The 18,044-nt window shown below is 59.1% G+C and overlaps 1 protein-coding gene across 1 annotated transcript; it reads left to right on the top strand.

Annotated features, from left to right (window-relative positions):
• Positions 1-6,876: 6,876 nt before the first annotated feature.
• Positions 6,877-17,277, top strand: CUNH16orf78 (chromosome unknown C16orf78 homolog). Its single transcript, XM_053663208.1, has 5 exons — positions 6,877-7,074; positions 9,968-10,078; positions 10,523-10,649; positions 15,030-15,282; positions 17,130-17,277. Exons 1-5 carry the CDS (start codon positions 6,877-6,879, stop codon positions 17,275-17,277), a joined length of 837 nt encoding a protein of 278 aa, XP_053519183.1.
• The last annotated feature ends 767 nt before the right edge of the window (positions 17,278-18,044 follow it).

The raw sequence follows: 18,044 nt of genomic DNA, 5'->3' as shown, positions 1-18,044 counted from the left end.
CTTGAACCTCAAGGACGCTATGCAGAGTAAAATAGGTCAGACCCCAAATGACAGGTACTGTACAACCTCCCTTTTGTGAGGTCCCCAAAGCAGTCAAACTCAGGGGCAGAAAGTAGAATGGGGGCCACCAGGGGCTGGGGACTGGGCCCCTAGTGTTTTGGGGGACAGAGTGCTGCCGAGTCAAACACTGGAAGTGGTTAGGATGGTAAAATGCATGGTTATGTGTACATTATCGTTTTAAAATGCTACATTAAATGTTACCATAATTGTTGAGTGTTCTGGTGCCCTCTTAAACCTCTTGCCGGAGTTGCTTGCTGCTAGCTTCACACTTTGCCAACCCTGAATTCCTTCTATCGCCCTGACTTACAGAGGGTGGAGCAGGGCCTGAGGGCTGTTAGGGGTTAATGGACCGAGCTAGGCTACCTTGAACATCACTAGGTGCACTAGGAACTCAGCCCCCTGGCTCTTAGCCAAGGACTCAGTATGGCCCCAAGATGCGTCCAGGCAGCTGTCTGCACGGCCCCCTGGAGCTGGCTGGGCCTCGTGTGGGGTCTCACACATGGGGCCCTCTGGAGGTTCAGAGACCCTGGGGCTCCGGCCCATGCCCGCCCCACCCCCTGTGCAGAGGGGCTTCACCTCTGGCCCTCCCCACAGCAGTGGCCTCTCCCCGTTCCCCTCGCAGAGAGAGCTCCAGGCAGAGGGGTAGGCAAACTCTTCCCCCAGCATCTACACATTCTCCCCCCTCAGCAACAGAACCCAAGTTGTTCAGCTGCGCACAGGCTGCCCAGAGTAAAGCCTTTGTTTCCAGGCTTCCCCTGCCAGCGGGGGGCCCACTGACCTTGGGTCTGGCCCCAAACCTGGAAGCTGGAGCCTCATGTGCAGCTTTATAGAGAATGGTGCCCCCTTCCTTCTCCTTCTCTCCTTCCCACTGCCTGGAAAGGCAGGTGCAATGGCTGGAACCTGTGCTGCCGTGTTGGTGGGTGGAGGAGCCTGGGGCAGGGGGGCTGGGTCCCGGCCATGGGCAGGCCCGGACCACTCTCCCCTGCACACATGGGTGAGGTGTTCTGTTCCCAGGAGGACATAGGACACAACCCGAGGAGCAGATCTGGCCACTTCCCCACAGAACAAGGACCCTCTCGCACTCTCTCAGTGGCTCTCTCCTCAGCCCCTGTTGTTTCTGGAACATTTCTCAATGGGTCCCAGATGCAGGGTCTGTTTCTGGGAACCCAACCTCCCCACTTGCGCTTACAGGTCAGATGACACCTGGCCAGGCTGAGCCACCACTGGTCCCGAGGCAGGTGAGGTCTCCCCACCTCGCATCTATAATACATGGTCACCCCTGAGCTGTGGTCACCCCTGAGTCGTGGGCACCCCAGCCACCCGTCCCAGGACCTCTGTCATCACCGTCCCCTCCCCACAGAGTTGCCTACTCACGTCTCTTGTCCACCCCTCAGGTCTCAGCTCCAGCAGCAGCAGCACCCTGCCAGTGAGTTCCCGGCCTCCAGGGGCTGGGACTCTCCAACCCGCCCCCCACCCCCAGGGATGCTGAGACCAGGAGGGCGGTCAGCAGCGGGAGGCAGCCCCACAGACAGGCCTGGAAGAAAGGAAGGGGCGGAGGCTGGATCCTGAGGTCCAGAGGTGAGGTGGGGGGGGTTTGGGGGATGGAGGTGAGAGACAGAACTGGGAGGGGAAGCCGGAGCAGTTCTCGGGACGTGGGAAGCCGGGTCAGGGAGTAGGAGCCTTCCCCATTGGGTGGTCGGGCACCTGGGGCCAACGTTAAAGGTGTCAAAGCCACAGCTGCACACAGCCACGTGGGGGCCCTTGATGGGCGGGACCAGGGACCAGGAGCCCATCAGAGGTGGAGAAGGCAGCTGAGGGGGGCCCCTGGAGCCACATTGTAGAGGAGGTTTGGCCTGTCTTCAGTGCCCCCCAGCCCCCCCCAAGGCTCTCAAAGGCCCCTTCTTCCCTGGGGGGAAGGTCGGGGGCGGGGTGCCTGGTGAACTGGAGCCGAAGTCACTCCTCACCTTCGCCCCTCGCCCCTCGCCCGTGAGGAAGGAGCCCTCGACTGTACCCGCTGACGTCTCTCACTCACTGTGTTGGGCACCCTCTCGGGGGCTCTTTTTGCCTGTGACCTGGAATGAGGTGTGGTCATTGGTCCCAAACTGTTACTCCTCCAGGTAGGGAAACTGAGGCAGATGGGTTACAAATCCTGTCCACGGTCACACAGGCAGTAAGTGGCAGGGCCGTGACTTACAGCTGCACCCCACCAAGGCAGGCACCGCCCTGAAATGAAGAGGGGCGAGTCCTCCCAGGGCCCTGCGGTCCCGGCGCCCCATCCCACCACGCCCCCCACCCCCATCAGCAGTTCCCACATCCCTACCGCCCACCCGACCCCATCTCTTGCCCTGACATCCTCGTCTTGCCCCCTTTGCCCATGTCCCCTTTCTCTCTTCCACCTGCAAACGTCAGACGGGAAACAGTGGGCAACCCGCCCTGCAAACTGCTCGGGGCCACCCAACCTCTGCTGGGCACTGGCCGCCAGCAGGCGGACTTTCGGAGCTTCCGAGCCGACTCCAGCGAACAGTCCCCGTGCACTGCCACGGCCACCATGCTGTGACTAGTTAATCACAGAGTGTACGGAGCTTTTAATTAACTGCCAGCCTTGCTCGGGCAGCTGTTCTGCAGCCGCTTCCGACCGCAGCTCCCCCCTTCGGGCTGATGGAACACTCGGATTGCGTGGGGCTGGGGCCGGGGCCGGGGCCCGGGCATCTGTGCTGCGGGAGTGGAGCCGCGGCCACTGCAGCCCCAGGAGACTGCCGGCCTGGGAAGGAGAGGAGGCAGCCGTCTGTCTGGGTGCCATCGGGCCAGCGAGGGTGGGAAGGACACCCCAGCAGGTCTGTGGCAGTGCACGGCCACGACGTTATTTGTGCTCCAGAACCGTCAGCTCACACTAGTGTGAGGAGCAGAGAGACCTCTCGGTGCCCTGTGCCCCGAGGGCATGAAACTTCAGGCGTGGCGGGGCCCAGGGGTGCAGTGGCATTGCCCACGCAGGCAGGGTGGAACTGGCTCAGGACAAACCGTTTATGACTCGGAGCTCATGGGGCACAGACCGGACAGCGAGGTGACTTCACCTCCCAGGGGAGTCCCCTGGCTCCTCTCTGGCTCAGTGATACCCTCCCACCCCCAGGAGACCGGAGCCTGACTCCCCGTACAGCCCGAGCACCTTTCTCTCAAACTGTCTGGCCCGTGTCCCCGCCATCCAGTGGGACAGGGTCCGCAGCCTCAGCTCTACCCGTGCTGGGGCTGGGCAGTTCCTTGCTGTGGTGGGGGTGGGGCTGTCCTGGGCACTGTGGGGGAGTTAGCAGGCCCCGGGGCCCACCCACTGGAGGCCAGAGGCACCCTGTGCCCCATTCGTCACCACCAAACATGTCTCTGGTCTCGGCTGCTGGGCAGAAGCCTCCACAATGAGTCCCTGCGACAGACACCGAGGCTCAGCAGTCCAGACACAGTCTCAGCCCCAGATCCCCCCACACTGGATCCGGCTGCCCACCATCCAGGGCCGGCCACGCTGTGCCCCAGCTGGGCCAGACCGCCCTGCCCGGCCATCTAGGAGAGGCAGGAGTGGGCAGGAACAAGCCCAAGCTGTCTTTCGGGGCAGCAGGATGAGCCCCCCAAGAGCCCAGCCAACGCTCCTCTGCTCATTCTTGCCTCCTGGCTGTAGCCGCCACCGCCTCCCCAGGCCATGGCCTTGTGTGGTCAGCGTGTCCCCACAGCACTCCCGCCCTTGGCCCCCCGGAGGCCCAAGTGTCCGTGGTCTGCACTCATCGCTGCCATTCACTACACACCTATCATGTGCCTGGTGCAGTGCTGGGGACTTTATCTGGACGCCTCACTGAATGCTCACAGTCTCGTGGAGTAGAAACTACTGTTGGCTCTGTTTTATGGAAGAGGAAGCTTAGAACAGAGAGGGCAGGCAAACTGCCCGAGGACACACAGCTGGCACGTGGTGGACTCCCACGTGCCCCAAGTTTCCACAACTTTGCAGAGCCCTTGGTTGTCTCATGAGCTCCTCCCAACACACCCGGCCTACGAAGCCAGGCTGATGTGGGTGCAGTTTACAGACGAGGATGTTGAGGTTTGGGGAGAGTCAGCCTCCGTGACCAGGAGAAAGGAGCAGACTGAGGCTCTGCCCTGGTCTGGGGGTCGCCAACTCACAGGTCTTCGGGGACAAGCAGGTGACGTGGCCAGGTGCGAAGGGCCGGGGGCGGGTGGGGGTTCGTGGCAGCAGACCACACGCACGCCTCACCGCGGGGAGCCGAGCCTGCTCAGACCACATTGTCTCTGTGTTATCACAGCAACCTGAGCTCTCGGCTGCTTCTTAAATGAAGTGTCCTCGTTTCTAAGACACCGTTCAGGCTGAATAAAACTCGTCTGTGGGCCACACATCACCTGCCCGGTTGAGTCCTTTCCCCTGCCAGGTTGAAACACAAGACTGAAAGGCAGAGTGGACCCAAGGTCCCCGGGCCACAGCCAAGCATGTGGAGCCAGGGGGAGGGTGGTGCTGCATCCAGGGCTCCCAGCCGGCTGCTCCTGGGGTTTTGCACCCCCTCACGGCCCTCCAGCCCCGAGCCCTGTGCCCTGGGAAGGCAGCCAGAGGCCTCCCTGGGGCCCCGCAGAGCAAAGGAAGGACAGCACAGGACGAAGGAACCCGGGGGCGCTGCGCATGCAAACCGCAGCCGTGCACAGCACATCCTTCCCGAGGCCTAATTGAGACGTCCGCGCGGAGCGCCCTGGAAAACTAGGGCAGGCGCAGCGCTGAGAGTCGGCCGCGCCCGCCTCGGACACCCCTCTGAGACCCGGGACCGTGGCTGTTCGGCACAATGCGGACCGGCCACAGGGAGGCAGTTCTCACTAATAAGATTGTATATATTTGAAATGGCCCTTGAGAATTACATTGATACTGAGTATTAAAACGCCAGAAAGGAGGACAAAGTGGAAGAGACAGGTGGCCGATCTCTGCGGGGACTCCGAGGCACCGCGTGGAAAGTCCCCTGTGGATTTTGCCCGAGGCATCTGGCCGGGATGGTTAGTGGCACCGGGAAACCTCTGTCAAACTCCTGGCTCTTGATCTCTGAGGGGCGGCCTCGGCCTGAACCCCGGTCCTCAGACTCTCCCCCCTCTTGGAGCCCCGCAGGGATCTTGTGGCCGCGGTTCGGGGACCTGGGGTCCTGTCCCGGCTGCACTGGTTCCCAGGTGAGTGGGCTTGGGCAGGTTGCCCCCCTCTCTCTGCCTCAACTTAGCTTCTGCCCTTTAGCCTGAGGGCCCTCCCAGCTGTGCGAGGACCCACCGAGTCACGGGCTGCCCGTGGGCACCCCGGGGCCTGGGCAGGGCCACACGGGCTTTGCCCAATCAGCGTTTCCTTTTAAATCTGTCTCCAACTAATTGCACGTGAACTCCAGGTTTTCTGGCTTTTGTTTAAAAAGTCAGGCTCTGGCCACACGGCTGCTTGCATGGCTTTAATCGGCTGAAGCTGAGCGCCAACGCCAGCTCCCTCCAAGCCCCACGCCCCACTGCCTGCACGCAGCCGCCTCCCACTTGAACTTGAGACCCCTGATTCGATGCAGCAGATAGGAAAGGTCTTTGGGAAAGGCCTCATCATTATTCATGGAATCTCTGGGTCCCCCGCTATTTTGCATGGACCTTGGGCAGGTCTCTGGGGTTCTCTGGGCTCTGGTCTGCCCCCCGTCAGTGGAAGGAGCGGCCACTCGGCCCTCCGGGGGCACACCCAGCCCTGATACTCGGACGCCGCAGTGGCTCTGCGGTCAGACAGGCTGCTGACCGCCTCGGTGCTGCCGTGGTCTCTGTGGGCAGTGGGGGGAGCTGTTCACGGCAACAGGCTTCACGGCCGATCCTCCGTGTGAAACGTGCTGGGCAGGAGGCAGCGGGACAAGGTGCAAGGGGCTGAGTGATAGCCCAGAACCCGGCCAGTCTCCCTCCGCAAACAAAGTGGAATCCAGACATTTTCACACATGCAAAGACTAAGAGAATTCAGTGCTAAAATCCTGCGAATATATTGTAAAATGAATAAAGCCTGATGCAAAAAACTAGGTGAAAATGATTCCATGTACATTCCAAATGACATTCCATGTCATTTGATTCCGAAGCTCAAATGACAAAAACCGGCCCGGTCAGAGTCAGAACAGTCTACCTGTGGGGCAGGTTGGGGCGGGGCAGGTTGGGGCGGGGCGGGGCGGGGCCCCAGGAGCTCTCTGGTGTCTTCATTTGTGATCCCTGCGCTTTTCTGTACAGTTTTCTTCGATAATAGTTTTTTTTTAAAAGCCTGACCATGCCACCCCCTCCTGTTTGAACCCCTCTGTTGTTCTCCTGCTTGCCTCTGCTTCCCCGTTGGAGCCACCCCTGAGCTCCAAGGGCCTGCCTGGTGGCCTCTGCCCACCTCCCACCAGCCACCCTGGCCTTCTGTCGTTCCCCCACCCTGCAGACGTCCGTCCTGCCACGGGGCCTTGGCTCGTCCCGGGGCCCGGAGCCCTGTGGCAGCCTACTTCGTCTTTCCGGCCAGGCAGGGGTGTGGCCCACCCCCGACCCCACATAGTCCAGTCCTCGGCCTCAGGCTCAGAGCTACACCCTTCCCTTCAGCACAGGCAGCTTCATCGGTCATTGTGCGGTCACAGAGTCACTGCTGGACTGCTGAGAGTGACCTCACAGTCATCCTCTGGGCCTCCCCCCACCCCTGCCTAGAAGGCCAGTACCTCAGCCGCTGGCCTAACTCCACCCTCTCTGCTCCCTTCTGGAGGCCGAGCCCTCCCACTGAGTCCCCAGGCCAGCCCCTAGGGACAGAGGGGCCGACACAGGGAGAGCATGCCGCCTTCTGACCCAAGGCCCCCCGCCAGCCCCTCATGGTTAGAGAAGTCGGAGGACCTGAGGGACGCGTTGCCTACGGAGAGGAAGTCCATATGGCGGACGGCGGAGGAGAGGCGCATGTCCGACCTCACCCGGGTGCTCGAGTGGCTGGAGCGGAGGCAGGGCAAGAAGGACCGGGCTGCCCAGGCGCATGAGGTGGGGCCGCCACGGTCTCTCAGGGTCACTAGCGCACTTGGGCTCTGCGCGCCCCCGAGAGGGAGGCGGGGGTGCTGTCTGTCCTGGGGAAGGCGTTTCCAAGGCGTGGCCCCAAGTCATCGAGAAAAGCAGTCCTGGGTTGTAAGAACGGACGGGTCTGAGTTTTCTGAAGGAAATGCCGGAGAGGGGGAAGGTTGGGGGGCCCAGGGAATGGAGGAAACCAGAGACTCGAGGCCGCCATGGTCGGTGCCTGCGGAGGTCTGGGGAGTGGCAGCTTCTGGGGTCTTTTCCACTGTCCCCAGACACTTGTGTCCTCATGACGAGGACTCCAGGGTCGAGGGGCACCCACTGTCCCCTCTGCAACTCCCGCTCTCATGTCGCTGCCTCCACACGCTGCCCCAGGTCGGGCCAGCCCGTCCCAGTGAGTCCAGGCTGCCCGGCTGAGCCCCACAGACGGCGGGTGGGGGGGCGCGTCAGCAAAGGCCTGGGCAGGTCTGCGGCCTGGGCAGCCCTGGGCCGAGGCAGCTGTGAGTTTGGTTGGGGTCTGGTGGGGGCCCACCTCCTGACTCGTAGATGGCTGTGTCCTCACTGTGTCCTCACGCGGCAGAGGCGGCAGGAAACTCTGGGGGCACTGACCCCATCCGTGGGGGGGCCCCACCCTCACAACTCAATGTCCCCAAAGGTCCTACCTCCTGATACCATCCTGGTGGGAGTTAGGACCTCAACACATGTCTGTGGGGGGCACCCACGCTGCTCAGTCTGCAGCACTATACTTCCCTCAGGGTCCCCCCACAAGCCCCCCCAGGCTGCAACCTATGGGAAATCAAGTCACGTCTTCGGAAAGCGGTCTCCACGGAGGACTCCGCCGACCCTGGCTGCCCAGTCCCCAGAGCAACGCGGGTGGAAAACAGTGGCACTGAGCACCATGCTGGCTTCCGGCGTTCCCTGGGAGCCAGGCCCCAGGCTTAGCATCATCTCGCCGGCTGCCCCCAGTGAGGCTTGGGGTCCGCTCTGGCCCTGTTCCCCGGCTGAAGGAGGGGGCTCTGGGGGAAGAGGAGTCGTTTGCTTGAGCTCAGGGTTAATTAAGGGGTGAGCCCGGATGCAGACTCAGTGGATCCAGGTCCCATGCTCAGGGGCTGGGTCGGGCCAGCTCCCCAAGCCCTGCTCTCTCTGGCTCCGAGCCTTTCAGGAAGGTTCCTGCCCTGTTCACGGGCTTCTCATCACTTCCATTTGCGGCACTGGCCAGCCGATTCCACCGGAGGTGCATCTGACACCCAAGTGCTGCCGGCTCACTGACGGCCTACCCCTGCCCCCGCCTCGTTTCTGGGGCTGCGGAGGCTGGGCTGCTGGGCGCTCGGACCTCCGATGACCGCCAGTCCCAGGAGCTGTGCTCACCTCTGACAAGTATGTTTGCTCCCATTTCTCCCCACGAAGATGATGTTCTAATGATGTTTGCACGGCTCTACCTTATATGTGGCCTTTATCATAAATAATTTTGGAACTGGGACAGAGCAAACTTGAATGGAAAAGACAATGAAATCTTCAAGGATCATTACCCTTCCCGGGAGCATTTGGATTTTTAAAGAAGTAACAGAGAAAGGAGGTGATGCTTCTGCGACAGGCAGGGGGACCCTTTGGTGTGGCCGCCGCAGCAGTGCCGCCTGTGGCCACCTGTTCCTTGTCCTGCAGGTCCAGGCCTTTCCCCATTTCAGCATGGCTGCAGTGCCGCCCCCCCAGAGGGCCGTGGCCCTGGGACCCGTCCAGCATCACAGAGGACCCCAGAGGTCCCATGTCTTGGCCACAGGACCGATGGCTCAGTGGCTGTGGCAGGAGCACATCGATTCCACCCAGCTCTCCCCAAAAAGGGGGCTGCTTCGGGGACTCCTGGGGAGAGACCGGCCTCTGGACATGCTGGCTGGGACCTCTACTCTCAACTTAAAACCCCCCTCTCCCCACTGAGAAAGACAAGTCGCAGAGGTGGCCTCAAGCACGCCCTCAGACAGCTGCCTCCCCACGCCCGGCCAGCTCGTCACGACAGCCCCGCCCCTTCCAGCGTTACTCACGAGAACGGACGGCTCCGCGCACCCATGCAGCTGGTCCCTGTGTCCCCTGATTTCTCACGATGACCCTGGGGGGCGGACCCTGCCACCGACTCATCCCAGAGGAGGGGACCGAGCCACGGAGAGAAGCCACGTGCCCAAGGCTGTCCTGGCACTGGCCGCAGACAGGGTTCCAAGCCAGGCTGCCACCTCCCCACTGCCATCAGTGGCGCACCCTGCGAGGGGACCCAGTTAACGTGGCCTTCCTGAGATGCTCACGCCCCACCACCCCTCGTGGGTGGGCTCGGATGCCCCTCCGCGGGCCACTCCTCACCGGCCCCCCATGCTCCTCACACAGCCTTCCTCCCTGCCTGCCCGTGGGTGCGGAGGGCCGGGAACCTGCACAAGGAAGCCCACTTGGGGACATGGGTGGCATGCTCAGCCCCTGGTGGCCGCAGGGAGCATGTGCGACAGTGGCAGCCCTGGGAAGACGGGGTGGGAGGCGGGGTAAGGGCGGGAGGGACCTCGGGGCGGGGAGAGAGCCCCCTCACCCAGAGGCTGTGGCAGGGAAGTCCCAGCTAGACAGGCCGCCTGGGGACTGGAGGGCATTTGTACTGGGCCAGGGAGTGGGGACCTCCCATGGTGGGTGACAGGGAGCTGGTGATGGGTCCTGAAGGGGGACAGCCAGACTGGGGGGGGGGGGGGGACTCGGGCGCCAGGCGTGTCTGGAGGCAGAGGGACTGGGAGGGGGACTGGGAGGGGGACAGGGAGGGGGACAGGAGGGCCAGATGGGGGCCGAAGCTCGGGGTGGCTGGGTGGGAGGGGACACAGGCCTTTTCTCTCTGCCCTTTCAGAAACTCACCCTGGTGGCGCCCCCCCGTAAGGCCCAAGCGAAGGAAGAAAAGAAAGCCAGATTCGCCCAGAAGCAGGAAAAACAGAGCCACCGGGTGTCATTCTCCGAGAAGGTAACACAGCCCCCGCCCGCTCCAGGTGCTCCTCTCCCAGGCCCTGTAGGACCACTTTCTAAAACCAGAATCTACGGCTCTAAAATCCGGTCCTGCCTCTCACTAACACCAGATGACATTGCCCTCCCTCCACGCCCCAGCTCCCGCCCAACAATCCACCCCACCCCGTGGAAGATGAGCGCCCCGCGGCAGAGGGTCCCGTCGCCCCCCTCCCCGTGCCACTCGGACATGCCGGGGGAAGAGGCGGGCACTGACCTCCGTGCTCCCAGGCTACGGGGTCCTCGGCCCCACACGCTTCCCTGGGACACAGCGTTGCAAGAGGCACCGGCGTGCCACCCCTGCCCCCTTGCCGCCTGTCAGCGAGCCCTTCCCAGCGCTCCCTCGGGGGCGGAGGAGGCCACACCTGCTCCCTAGCATGTGACCTCTGCCCTGCTTCCCTCCAAGGAGCCAGAGGTGAACAGGAAGGACAGAGACGCCGTCACATACCGAAGGCTCTACGGCGTGGAGGCCAAGGGAAAACGCCTGAGCATGGTCCCCGGCAGCTACGTGAAGGACGGCGCTGGGAAATCCGGTAAGGGGGGCACACACACGGGCCCCGACCCGCTCCACGGTGGCCCCCCAAACCCCGCTCCTCCCGAGGGACTGACGGTGCCCGCCCTCCCGGGGCGGCAGCATCCAGAGCAGCCCGGCCGTCTGGAGTGTGGGCCTCTGCCCCCCTGTCTCCCCGTGTCCCCCACGAGGAGGTGGCTGCATGTCTCCACACTTTCCTCTGAGATGGACCTTTTATTAACTAGTTTCTTTTTTCAATCCTCACCTGAGGATTTGTTTACTGATTGAAAAGAGAGAGAGAAACATTGATGTGAGAAAGAAACATTGGCCTCTTGTTTCCTGCACGTGCCCCAACCAAGGAGCGAGCCCGTAGCCTTGTGGTGTGCGGGGTGCCACTCCAGCCATTGGACCACCCAGCCAGAGCTGTGACGTATCCTTTTTCCTCTGGCTTCTTTGGAGAATTTTTTTGAGCAATTTTAAAACAGATTTCATTTATTTTGAGAGAGAGGAAAAGGGAAAGAGAAAGAGAGGGAGAGAAACATCCATGTGCGATTGCCCCTTGTGCCCCCAATTGGGTACCTGACCCGAAACCCAGGCATGTGCCCTGACTGGGAATCGAACCACTGACCCTTTGGTTTGCAGGTCGGCACTCAACCCACTGAGCCACACCAGCCAAGGCCGGTTTGACTGGAGTGCACATTGATGTCATTTGCTTATGGTTTGTTGTGTTTTGAGGTTGTTGAGATTCTTGGTTTATAGTTTCCATCAAACTTAGAAAATCTTGGCCATTATTTCTTTAAATATTTCTTTCTGTCCTCCACTGCCGCCTCTCTCTCAGGCCTACAAGACATCCGTTTGAGGCTCCACAACTCACCAGGGTTTTTCCTAGGCTTTTCTTTTGGGTTTCCTTTTTGTATATTTTCTGTTGCTGTGTCTTCAAGTTCACTCCTCTTTTCTTTGCAACGCCTATTCGGATGCTCACCCCATCCCATGTGTCTTTCACTCCAGACACGGTCGTTTTCATTCTAGAACTTCGGTGTTGACGCATTGTCAACGTCCTGGCTCTCTTCTCCCCATGCCCAAGCCGTGGTGACCGCATGGAGGACAGCTGCAGTCCCCGCTTTCACGTCCGGTCCGCCCGTCCCCTGAGGTTCCCCTCCCACGCACGCTGGCTGGTCTCCTGTCTCCCCGCCCTGGGACTCCTCGCTACCTGGGCCCATCCCAGTCGTCTGCTGCCCCCCCGAGTGGGGAAGCCACGGGCTCTGCCTCGGTTCCCGCCCTGTGCCGCAAGGGTTGGCTGGGGCTCTCGTGGGACTCATCTGTTTTGCTTTAGGAAAAGCAGACCCGTTGTTTCACAGAACAGGTCCGGTTCTGTAACTGCTCAAGGTGGAGGATCCGCCCCTGCTCCCCATCTCGGCGGAAAGCAAAGGTGTCAGCTGGGCCTCTCCAACACGCAACACTGGCAGCTACTATGGCAAATCGCAGCCCCCCTCCAGGTGGCCGCCCCCCCGCCCCTGTTCCCATCCCTGGAGGCGGCCTGGACTCTGCCGGTGAAACCTGACCGGCTCACAGGAAGGACAGCTGACTTACAAAGGAAAAGGAATCAGAGCAGCATCTGGAAGTGAGAAACGCACCGTTTCTGAGAGGAAGACCTGCCGCCCGATGACCCTAACGCTGTCCCCGGACACATGCATGTCATCGTGTGTGACCCCGCACATGTGAGAACATGCAGGGGCTCTCTCGGCCGGGCACCCCCTTCCACTTCGGAACACGCGCTGGGAGACAGCTCAGGCCCCAAACCGGGGAACCACTGGTTTAAAATGAAAATCTAGATATGCACTGAAAACTACTAACATGGAAGAACGGTGAAAAACCTAACAGGTAGACAGAGCGGGAGGAGACACCACTCGCTGAAGCGAAATTCAGGCTAAAAGACACACACCAACTAGAAGAGGGGTCTTCTGCAATCTTTAAGAGAAAAAAATAACCTGAAAACCTGCACGCACCAAAAAATATAGTAACTAAATAAACATTTAGAAGCACAAGGAGAACATGATAGAGATGTGTTGCCATGGGGACTTGAATGTACCCCTTTCAGAACCAGACAATGGGTAGCACAGACAGTAACAGAAACCCAAAGAATAACCACGCCATGGACAGAGCCCAACTTTACATATAAACAGAGAACGCACGTTTTTATATGACCAGAGAATACTTACAACTGTCATCTGTATATTCGTCACAGAGAAAACATCACCCTTCCGAAAAGCAAAGATTTTAGGGCCACTCCCAGTGTTCTAAACCAATAATTAAAAATAACATTAAGTTAAGAGGTACCCCCGCTTAACAGTTGGAAATGAAGACATGCATTTCTAAAATACCCTCTCTATCAAAGGGGGAAAAGCTAGTGAGAATAAGGCTGTTTTAGACCAAAACCTGTGGGTGGACAGCAGAATCTACAATCCGACGAAAACGTACAGGAAGTTCTGATGGTGGTGGCTCTTGTCTTCGCAAAACAAAAGTGACAAAGAATAAACTAATACTCTTATTCACTTCATAAGATAGAAGAAATAATACAGCAGAGAGAGAACTGACTCGTCAAATACCGGCTGAGAGTAATGAAATACAAGACAAAAAGCGGTCGAAAGGATAAATCCAAAGCTAGCTTCTGGAAACATGCGGTGAGTGACAAGAAGTCATCGCGAGCCTTTCTACAAAGAAGGGCGAAAACACACAAGGCCTTGCGTGAGAGAGGTGTGTAAGCAAAGATAAATACAGTAAACGAATCTTAACGGAAGGCTCCCTGCATCTCTATACAATATACTTGGAAACCCAGAAGAAGGGAGTAATCCCATACTACAAATCTCATACTACAAATGATCAAAACTGATACAATAAAGAGCAGGAAAAGCCAAACAGCGATCTCTGCAGTAAATATCCAGAGACGGTGACACTTGGTCACGAACATGGACGCCAGGGACAAAGGCCTTCACACCAGCCTCTTTCTAACCTGTAGGAGCAAATGATCCCAAAGCCACTTCAACTACTGCAGACCCTACAGAGTACGGCCAATCTTGCGTTAATTTAACCAGCCCTCGTAATCCTGATATTACAACATTATGCAAAAGTAGGACGATCTCACCATAGTATAGATGCAGAAAATATAAAAACTTTTAGGAGATACACTCAGTGTGTGAAAATATGTTAAATGTATCGATGTCTGCAATGAATGATGCACCACGAACGAATGGGATTTATTATAGCAGGTTAGGAGGGGCCAGGTTTTCCATATCAACATATCTAATAACAATTTATTACACCAATAAATTAAAGGAAAAACCACATGATTATTGATGATAAAAAATCAATGACAAAATCAAGCAGTTATTACTGATAAAAACCTATGTAGTCAAGGAGTAAAGCTGTTACATGCTATAAAATATATCCCAAAAGCAGTGGCAAATGTCACGCTAAATGGTGAGGTGCTGAAATCATTTTCACTAAAATCAGAGACAAAATGAGGCAGGCCTGCTCCCTTTATGGACATTGTTTTCCTGGAGAGTCTCTCAGGTACATCGAGAAGAGTGCATAGTTTTTATAAATATTAGAAGCTATGTTCATTTCTCCTAATACTGCATATCTGCGAAACACAACAAATTCTAGTCAGAAATTAATAAAAGTTGGTGTCCTTGTAGGTGTGGTAGAAAAAGTATTTTTAAAAAGCCTAGTCTTTTTCCTGTCTTAGTCATACCAGTTAGAAATGAAAATGGGAGGAATATTCCACTCTTGTCAGCAAAAATCTGTAAAATACTTAGAAGTTAATTTAACAAAAAAAAAATTACAGTCTCTAAGCTCTACCCCCAGTAGTGCCTCATTTGGCACAGATCCCACATTTGGGCACTTTCAGACACTCACCAGTTCATATGTTTCTACCTTTTGCCTTTGCGCACGCTGTTCCTCCTACAACACACACTGTTCCTCCCACCTGCACACGCCGTTCCTCCTCACTGTACACTGTTCCACACTGCAATGCTCCTCTCTCCCCCTTTCATCTTGTTTCCTTTAGAAACCAGCTCAATGTTGTTCTCCCCTGAGATCTTCCTTCAACCCTTCTAGGCTAGAGCTCACTCTCAGGCAAGCTCCATCTGGGGAGGGAGCAGAAGAGTCGAGAGAAGGTGATAAAAGAGAAAAGGGAGAGGAAGGGAGTCAGGGAGTACGGAGGGAGGACAAGACGCGGTCACACAGATGCTGAGGAGGAGAAGCTGCCTCGGCCCTGAAAAGACCTTGTGTCTTAGAGCAGGTGTGCTTGGAGGCCCACGCCGTCTCCCCACCCCGCGCCCCTGCCCACCCTGCCTGCCGCCTCTCCCGGATCTGACTCCCACCGCGCTCTGTCCCATTGCAGACATGGAGATCAGGGACCCAGTCATCCCAGAGTCCAGTCAGCGGTCGATGCCCTTCTCTCGACAGAGCCTGCAGGAGACGGTGTTACAGGACCCTACCTTTGCGGGGCGGAGGTCGACCCTGCTGAGAGACTGGGTCGGCAAGATGCCCGACACCACCTACGACCGCAGGCTGAAGAGCCTCATCGACAAGGGCGTGGACCCCAGGGTGGAGGTCCTGAGGATCCTGAAGCCGGAGGAGGTGCTGAGCTGCCGGTGAGCGGCCCGCAGGCGCGGCTGGTGTCCCGGGAGGGTGTGCTTCGTTCGCTGCCGTCCCTGGTCCAGACCCCTGGGCCGAGCCCTGAAGGGGGGCCTCACCTGCCAGTGCACCGTGCCCTGAGTGGACACAACCTCTGGGTGCTGCCATTTGGACACGTAAGACCGTCCTGGTGTTTCCGTTCATTTTGCAATGGGAGCCCCCAGCGTCACTGGGAAGGAAAGAGTGGGCTGCGTGTGGGCCCAGGAAGTCCCCTGAGAGTATGATGCTGGGGTGGCCGCGGTCAGCAGCCATACTCCCCAAAGGGTCACCCGCTTGCTGTGGGGGTGTTCAGACTCCCGAAGGGACCCAGACAGGGTGGGACCACCTAGCGTTCACCGCTCTTACTGAGGGGTCTCCGTCCTCACTCTCTGTCTTGTCCATCAGACCCGCTAGCTCTCAGCCACACCAGGCAACCCCTCAGTCTCCACCCCAAAACCTGAGTATCCCCCCCAGCCCAGTATCATCTGCCACTGTGGGGACGTGACTGATGAGGCTCGGTGACCTCAGCAGAGACCGGTTCTCCTCGCAGAGTTGAAGCAGCGGCCTGGTCTGTAGGTTGCAGGTGGCCGCAGGGCTGACCAGCTGGGAGATGGGCAGGTGGACCCGTGATCTGGTGGGAGACGAACAGGCAGCTTCTCCCAACTCAAGGGGGATCTCGCCCCGGCTGCTTCCATGGCCGATGGCCGACGGCCTTGGGCCTGGCTGTGGGATCAGCAGGGCTCCCAACTGGCCTGGCCTGCAAGCAGACAGCCAACCTGGGCTCCACAGTTGGGGGGGCAGATATTGGACAGGCCCCCTCCTCAAGGGAGGGGGAGAGTGTTTGCAGAGGAGACATCCAAGAGCAGAATGAAAGTGTCCAGAACCGGGCCTCAGCGAGTGCCCACTCGTGAGAGCCTGTAGCACCAGGCGGCCAGGGGTAGGATGGGGTAGGGTGGGGTGGGGTGCACTGCGGCAGGAGCTGGCAGCAGGAGGCGGCCCAGGGGCGGGGCTGGCCGGCGGTCTGAGCCTGGGGTCAGAACAGGAAAGCCCTGGGCGGTCTCGAAGGAGAGGCGGGGCTGCCCCTGATGGGTCGGAAACCCCCGGTGGGTCAACCTGCAGCTCCTCCCCGTCACCTACGGCAGAGTGACCAGCCAGCCGGTGGCCTGGCATGGCGGCCTGTGTCCTTGCCCTGAAGCTGGGGAGCAAGGTCAAGGCCGATCCGTTCCATCCTTCAGGGTCCATCAGTGTTGTAGAGCTTCGGGCCTGTTTCAAATCGATGGCCTAATTTTTTTTCATTGTTTGAATATTTAAAGGAAAATACTGGCCTGCCCATCTGCAGCCACGATCGGCCTGTCTTCCGGCCGTACCGACGCTGTCTGAGTGATCAACAGCCCTTGGGTGGCCATTCCCTTACCCGCTTAACCCTCCCTCCACGGCAGAATTTCCTGTTTCCCTGCTGCCTGAGCCCAGCTCACACCTGCACTGCCTTAGCCTTTCTTCCCAGTGACCCTTTTCCTCGAGATAAGCTGAGGCCCATGGGGTTGCTGAGTCCAGGACAGGGAGCCCCCGGGGGGAGGGGCAGGCAAGGGCGGGGCTCGGCCTATAGGTTGCCATGTGGATTTCCGAAAGAGTTTATTACCAACAAGATACCCAGCAACTCTGTGGGGTGTCCCGCTTTTTAGAATAAGATCCCTGTCAGCCCCAGAAGTGTCTGGAGCCAGTCCCTTTGGGAGGTCCCCAGGGCAGAGTCTGAGCTCTTTTCAGTCAAGTGCAAAGCCACGACGACGCGCCCCTCAGCTGAGCTCTTTGACCTTGTCGCATGCAGGTACCTGAGGCTGTCCCCAAACAACATCCGGACCCTGGTCAAGCTGTGCAAGGACGCGGGGATGTTGGTGGACATCCACCCTCACATGACCGAAGCGGAGATAGACGCCAAAAAGGTGTTCTCCCAGGCCTCCATGGTGGCCCTCTGAGCCGCGCCCCTTCGGGGGGCCCTGGGCTGCCAGGCACTACCCTGCTGTGCGGCGTGCCCAGCCTCCAGACAGCAGTGCTTAGAAAACAAGACCAGGCTGCATGGACCTGGTGCTGCCGAGGCGTGTGTCCTGGTCCCTGGGTCAGAGCCAGCCGAGGAGTCACGGGGCTGTCTCCCCCGAAACACGCCTCGGGAAGGGCTTCCGGGCAGGAGGTCTGAAAGAAGTGGGAGAGGCGGGCCTGGAGTCCCCAGGACTCGGAAGGTGGACGAGGGTTGCGGGGCTGGTCGAGGACACATGCACCCTGGGTCTCGAGAGCCAGGTGGCGTGGCTCCATGGGAGCTGGGGAGGCAGAGGGTTGCTCAACTGAAAAGGAGCCACGGAGGAGCTTGCTGGCTCACACAGACAAGGGGGGCAGAGTGGGGACAAGGCCAGTGGTCTCACCTTAGTCCCCGCTCTGCCGCCTCGCATCCGGGAGACCCTGGCAAACCCGTGGGACGCGTCAGACGCAGTCCCCATCCTGGAGCAGCTGCCAGTCGGGTCCCAGGCCCAGCTGTCCCGCTCGCTGGCCGTCACTTGGCCACTGTGCCTTTGTTCCCTCCTCAGTGAGAGGGACCGAGCAGGGGTGACGGGGGACCACCGCAGCCTTGCCCGGGAGACACAGCTCAGACATGGAGGCTTAAAAGCTCACACTGCAAACATGAGCTGTCCCCAGGGTCCCCTGGGGTGGACCAGCCCCCCTTTCCCAGAGGGGCCCTCAGAACTGGGCG

The sequence above is a fragment of the Artibeus jamaicensis genome, unplaced genomic scaffold (genome assembly GCF_021234435.1).
Source record: "Artibeus jamaicensis isolate MK-2021 breed Jamaican fruit bat unplaced genomic scaffold, CSHL_Jam_final contig_3152, whole genome shotgun sequence".
NCBI classification, from domain to species: Eukaryota; Metazoa; Chordata; class Mammalia; order Chiroptera; family Phyllostomidae; genus Artibeus; species Artibeus jamaicensis.
This window is presented reverse-complemented; position numbering and strand designations above follow the sequence as displayed.

Bases quoted from the DNA above. Each gene is read 5' to 3' on its own strand.
- CUNH16orf78 (XM_053663208.1), top strand. From the start codon at position 6,877: ATGCCGCCTTCTGACCCAAGGCCCCCCGCCAGCCCCTCATGGTTAGAG. The intron at 7,075-9,967 runs GTGGGGCCGCCA...CTGCCCTTTCAG, and splicing joins GGGCTGCCCAGGCGCATGAG to AAACTCACCCTGGTGGCGCC. The intron at 15,283-17,129 runs GTGAGCGGCCCG...TGTCGCATGCAG, and splicing joins GAGGAGGTGCTGAGCTGCCG to GTACCTGAGGCTGTCCCCAA.